At 50.4% G+C, this 6,551-nt stretch overlaps 1 protein-coding gene across 1 annotated transcript; it reads left to right on the top strand.

Moving 5' to 3' along the window:
• Positions 1 to 1,491: 1,491 nt before the first annotated feature.
• Positions 1,492 to 5,515, top strand: Nppc (natriuretic peptide C). Its single transcript, XM_051190684.1, is given in 5 exon segments — positions 1,492 to 1,774; positions 2,167 to 2,184; positions 2,186 to 2,251; positions 2,253 to 2,479; positions 5,293 to 5,515. Coding segments are annotated over 4 exon segments (381 nt in total). The 5' UTR covers positions 1,492 to 1,684; the 3' UTR covers positions 2,460 to 2,479; positions 5,293 to 5,515.
• Positions 5,516 to 6,551: the final 1,036 nt, after the last annotated feature.

Below are 6,551 nucleotides of genomic sequence, written 5' to 3'. Positions count from 1 at the left end.
GCTGAAGACCTCACCCTAGACTTCCTTGCTCCCTTCCCTTTTCAAATGCAATAAGGCTGTCGTTTCATAAGTATTAACATGGAAAGGCCATGTGTGGGAGGAGCATGGACGTGGGCAGCCAATCTTCCAGGGCTGAAAGGACTTGGCGTTGATGTCTAGATCTTTCTCCAGGTGACAGATATGCTAACCCAAATCAGGTTTTACCATGAATCTTTTTCCTAAACGAAAGGCTGGAAGGAGCTTGTGGTCATGATTTGGGGACTTTGGAGTGTCATGATGGGAATGGACAAGGAAGAATGAGACAAACACCATGCCCTTGCTTCCTCTGTACCTTCCAGAACATTTGTCCTCCAGACCTATGGTGACCCAGCAGGTCTCACTGCCTCTACCCCTGTCCTTCTATAAAATACTAACTCTGGCTCCTGCCCTCCAAATCCCTCCCCAGGGTTCTTTTCCTTCTGGAGACCATAGGCACCCTGTGAATGTTCCTTTTCCTCTCTCAAGCTTGAGTCCTGTCCCTCAGAAGGAACACAGACTCCTGAACATCACTTGAATCCTGAGACTACAAATTCTCTAGCGGCTGCTAAGTTACAGAGCCCCCCCATCGTCTGAGGGACCAAGATTCCAGGCCAAGGAGAGAAATTGTATGCAGCAGGGATAAATGGCCTGGTCTCCATAGCAAGAAAACAATTCTCTGCAGTCTGAAACTCAAAGGCCATAATGACCTGTCAAGGCTTGGAGCCGGGCAAAACCCCAGTACTGCCTATAGTTTCCTATGGTGTTCAGGACACTAAAGTGGACATCCCCGCCTGCAGGCTGAGTCAGTACACCATTGAAGGAAGGACATCTGCCTCCTAGCCTCCCAATGCCCCCTTAAACACCCCTCCACACCCTCCTGGCTCATACACGTAGATTGATGACATCTTCGCTCTTGTGAGTACTGGTTGATACTGTAGGCTAACACTTCCCCTTTTCAGCTACAGCCGGCAAGCTCTCCCACTGGGAATCGCTAGACTCCATCCTCTGCCTTCCCAGTGTAAGAGCCTTGTGGGGAGGAGGTCAGCGCTTCAAACCACACTAGCACGAGCCAGGCTTTAGCGAAGAGTTAGGAAACAGGGCGGTCTACTTGGATTTCGGGCTGCACCAACTTTCTACCTGTGTAATTTTGCATAAGCGACATTTCTTCTAAGCCTTTGCACCTGCAAGAGTAGTACACATGCATACCAGGAACATGCATACCAGTGCGCGCAGTGAGGACCCAGTCGGTCGGTACACAGTGCACTGGACGCCTAGAAGCCCAGAGCGAGCGCATTCTACAAAAGGAGTTCCCTTGTGCGCGCCGCTTTGTGGCTCTGAGCGCAGCCCGCCGAGCCTCGGGATCCTTTGGAGGTGGGATGTGGGTGGGGGCAGAAGGGGGAGCCCCCGCGCCCCCCTCCCGGCCGTCGATTCGGCCGCGTGCGCTGTGCCATTGGCCCTGGCGGCCCGGTGGGCGGGAAGATGACATCAGCGGCAGGTTGGATTATAAAGGCACCAGCCGAGCCACGGACTCAGAGCGCACCCAGCCGGCGCCCTGCAGCAGTGGGACCTGCGCTCGCCTAGCCAGCCTGCTCCGCATCCGCCTGTCCGACTGCTCACCGGCCGTCCCGGCTGCAGACCGTCTGTACCCCTCGGCCCCATCGGCACCATGCACCTCTCCCAGCTGATCGCCTGTGCCCTGCTGCTCACGCTACTCTCACTCCGGCCCTCCGAAGCCAAGCCCGGGACGCCACCGAAGGTGGGTGCTCTTGCGGGGACGCTGGGCTTGTGAGGGGCGTGGGAGGATGCGGCGCGCAGGAGGGAGCAGAGAGCCCAGAAAGGCAGATCCCTCGGACTTGTGCCCTCAAAGCTAGGACTTCTCTGATTTATTCCTCGGCTTCGGGAGAATGCCATGCACGTCTCCCGTGCCCCAATGTGCCCAACAGGACAAGCGGCATAGGAAGGGCAAGCCCCCCACCCCCCAAAGGAGCAGGAGCAAGGACTGCGTGGCAGGTGGATGCCGGATTGGGCTGTCCCACAACTGTGGGGATGAGCTCACGGCTGGAGAGGGTCACGCCACTCTGAGGCTAGCAAAAGTCACCTGCGCCTCATCCGTGCACTCTTTCACCCGCCCACTCTTTTCTCGGACAGGTCCCGCGAACCCCTCCTGGGGGAGGAGCTGGCTGAGCCCCAGGCAGCCGGCGGCAATCAGAAAAAGGGTGACAAGACTCCAGGCGGCGGGGGGCGCCAATCTCAAGGGAGACCGATCGCGACTGCTCCGGGACCTGCGCGTAGACACCAAGTCCCGGGCTGCTTGGGCCCGCCTTCTGCACGAGCACCCTAACGCGCGCAAATACAAAGGCGGCAACAAGAAGGGCTTGTCCAAAGGCTGCTTTGGCCTCAAGCTGGACCGGATCGGCTCCATGAGCGGTCTGGGATGTTAGTGCAGCGACCCCTGGCGGCGGTGAGTAATACCATGGGACGTTCACAGATCGCCTCTCTCTGCACCAGGGAGAACCTATTACCACCTAGAGCAGGTTGTTTGGTCTCCTTGACCCTTGTGTTCTGTGACCTTCCCCCAACCAATCCGGGCATGGGATCAAGTGTAAGCTAAACAATTGCCTGTTACGTCACTTATCCCGTTTTACAGATTAAGAAAATGAAGTGGTCAGAGTACATGGGCAAGGTCAGGGATCGGGTTCAGCTTAAAGGGCCATCTGGCTTCCTCTAGAAAAGCAGAAACAGGCTTATGTAGGCCCAGTCCCCACACTGGACTACAGACCAGCTAGCAATGTTAGCCTCAACTCAGCCAACTGGGAAATTGTTAGAGAGATCCTGGGAGAAGACCAGGGAAAGGCGCTCTGTCAGCTCTGCAGGCAGCCAGGACATCAAGCGCCAAGACACCTTTCTGAGCCCTGAAGTGAAGCAGGCATGCAGCTGTGCCTGCTCCTCTGCCTGGGGCATTCTGAATCTTACCCCTGCTCTAAACCCAACTGTGGGCAAACTGGTCTATCCAGGGTCCTGATGCTGCAGCCCTGGGGCTCCCGAGATGAACCTTGGGGCTTGTGACCCTATTTCAAGAGAAGCAAAGAAACAAGCTAAGTCTTATTTCTTGCTCTAACTTCAAACTCAGTATATCCTAAATGAGTTCTTTACCAACCATGTCCCCCCATCCCTCCACTCAGCATGGAAACTTTCATCTTACCAACATCCCCATCTGAGGCTACTCTGTGACTTAACTACGAATCTCCTCATCTCCATCCCTGCTGATGTGAAAGACAGAGCCTCACTTAGATAACCGTTGACTACTGCTTCCTAGCTTTGGCTCTTACCAGCTGCCGTATCTTGTCTGTCTCACCTCAGGGGTGAGGAGGCTGCTCTCCCCAACCCAGGGGCCAGTGGCCAGATTTTCCCTACAGGAAACAGGGACATCTCCCCAGTGTGTAGCAAGAGCCCTTTTTCACAGCATGAGAGACCTTCACAGAAGAGCAGCACTTTATGAACTCGTTTTGTGTCCCATACTAATTTGTGAATAACTTAACAGACCCTCGAGAACCCACATCATACCCAGAAAGGAATAGTGAAATAATGAGCAGAGAAATACATGCCCCAGTTCACCAAGCGCCCTGGCTCTAGACCTCAGCGGGCACTCTTCTCTCTACGCCCAGTCTGGAGCAGGTCTCACACTTTGCCCCCGTTCTGCAGGCTGTCGGGATCTCTACTGTCCTTCGTTGAAGGAGAGAACTGACTCTGGTACCTGTGGGCAAGCCTTGAAGCTGCCATTGTGATGCTGTTTGCTCTCTTCTATATGAATACCTAAGAGATGAAGTCTGAGGACTTAGGTTTTCAGTTTTTGGTTCAAGTGCCAAGAATAGACTTTGGAGTTAGTGAACCTCTCAATGGATGAGTGCCTGGGATGAGCTTCTCTGAAGATGCCTTGGGTTTTAGTTTTGGGCATCTGTGGGCACAGGGTGGTGAGAAATGCTAAAGAGGGAAAAAGTCAAGACAATTAAGGTGTCTGCACCCCCTTTGACCAGGGGAGGTCGGCAGCATCCTACAAGCTATCTTGGCATAAATGAACAGCCTTAGCCTTCTCTATCCCATGCCCAGTGAGAGGGCAGCGAGATCACCCTTCCAAAGCTTGCATTCTCCTGGTGGAGCAGATCAGTGAGAACACCTGTCCTTAAGGAAGAGCTCAGGGCTTGTTCTTCATTCTGATAAAAACTGCCAAGCCTGTGACCACATCTCCAACTCAGAGGTTGACTTTGGCTCCAAGCACCATCATAATGACTGTCGCTGATGGTTATAGGTTTTGATTATACTATTGACAGAGACTCAGGTGTGGCCAAGGCCTCAACAGACACTTTGCCTCTGGGCCCCAAGAGCATCACACTTGAAACAGACAAATGAGTTAGGGAGAATTGCCCAGACCATTACAGCAAGGTCCCTTTGTGAATGCTGCCATTTAAGATGGTCCTGCATGTCTGCCTTTTTTTTTTTTTTTCAGAACACAGAGCACTTGCACAGCCAGTAATAGGGACTGGGTACAGTACTTAACACCTTACTGTCCTTCAAACCCACCAATCCAACATGGTTGTCCATTTGCCTGGGCTATTGTTAGACACTAGTTTGCCTGCTGCAGAAGCAGACCTTGAAGTAACCAGTTTCTGAGACAAAGCTAGCTAGGAAAGGAGGTGCTCTTTGCTGCTTGGAAGCTGTGACCCAGACACTGCCGGTGCTTAATGTGTGGCCTTTTGTTGAATCCCAGCGCCAGCTCTGAGAGGTGGCTATTATCCATTTTATGGGTGAGCTCAAAGCTACTCAGGGCCATCCAGGAAGTCAAATCCAAGCAAGGATTTGAGCCCAGAACAGGATACACACACACACACACACACACACACACACACACACACACACACACACACTGATATATTCTTTTCTCTGCACCTACATGGCCAGATGAAAGAAACTGCCTGGAGTTTTGTCTTATAGCAAAAATGAGCTGGGAAATGGCCCCACTATTCCTCACCCACTGCTGAGTGCAAAGCCTGTAGTTAGAGCTTGGGGCAGTAGGAGGTGGGGGCGGGCTGGCAGACATTATGGTTCTACCTGTGCTGGGCCAGCCAGTGCCAATCAAGGACGTGTAGATCAAAGGTACAAGCGCTATGCTTTGTGCTACTGTAAGAAATGGGGAAAGGTTCTAGAATGCCCCTGTGGGCTGGACTTTCTCAGTTGAGAGGTCAGAACTGAGTGTCCTGTGTCCACTTTGTGTTTCAGGATTGGGAACTGCTCCGAACACTGAGGTCATCCCTGGTCATCCGCCTCCAGCATCTGGAAACACCTCCAACGCAATGTGGCTTTTACATTTCTCTTTATTTTTTTCCTCCTGGTACTGGCAATACACAACACCAGCTGTTTTATTATTATTTGGGGAGGGGAGGGTATGATTTTATTGTTTGGGGTTTTTTTTTGAAAATGAAAAATAAAAAGTTATATATTATATATATATTATATACATGAAACACACACTCCTACACCGACTTGATGACAAGGGACAGTTTTTAAAGTGACTGACAAAACCAGCTGTAAAACATTGCTGTTTGTAAATTCACGTCATGCATAAATGTATTTATGTTGTAAAGCTATTTATATTGTTTATAAAGAGATATTTATAAAAATTTTATTTATGTAACTAAATGAAAGAAGCCAACCATTGTAATGTTTTTGTCCTAACTAGTTGAAAAAATAAAAAAAAAAAAAAAAAAAAAAAGCCATTCCATGAACATCTTGAAAATTGTCTTTATTTATTCATTGCTTTTTATTTCAAAAATTAGGCTGAGCAGAGAGAAAGAGAGAGAGAATGTGAAGACAAGTCATTTGCCTCCAAATAAATCTGTCAGTCAGATCCCCAACTGTGGAAATCCCTTGGGGAACCTGGTAAATGCAGATTCCTGCCCCTATCTATTTTTCGATCCACTGAAGGCAGTCTCTAGGGACTGGGCTGGCCATGTGGACCATAGCAGGATAACTAACTGCCAGGTCTGCCCAGCACCTGGGAAACTGATGTCAGAAGTTAAACTGAAGTTGGTCCCCAGTTCCATCCCTCCTGCTCCCTGCTGTGAGAAAAAAATGTTCTAAATTTGCCCTCTGTCTCAGCGGTGAAGTTTCTGTGTGCCCTGTGGGATTTTCAAATTGCCATCTATAAGCCTCTTTTATAGACTTGCTTCCAAGTCTTGGGTGGGCAGCCCCCGCCCCGTAAGGACTGCAGTGGCCAGATGGAACCTTAGGCCACACACCTCTCAGAATGAGCAGGAATGGCCAGATTTTACATGCACACTGTGAGGTGTGTTTTGTAGGGAAGCCTGTTAACAATCACAGCTCCAAAGCTTTGAGTGTGAAATTATGAATAATGATTTGGAATTCATGAATATAATTTAGATTAGAATCTCTTTTCCTGAAATCAGAAGGAAACTTTTAAATAATTCAGTGGTAATCTCACCACATCCTCCATTCAAAGACACAACTGTGCCAGCTTC

The sequence above is a fragment of the Phodopus roborovskii genome, unplaced genomic scaffold (genome assembly GCF_943737965.1).
Source record: "Phodopus roborovskii unplaced genomic scaffold, PHOROB, whole genome shotgun sequence".
NCBI lineage: Eukaryota > Metazoa > Chordata > Mammalia > Rodentia > Cricetidae > Phodopus > Phodopus roborovskii.
This window is presented reverse-complemented; position numbering and strand designations above follow the sequence as displayed.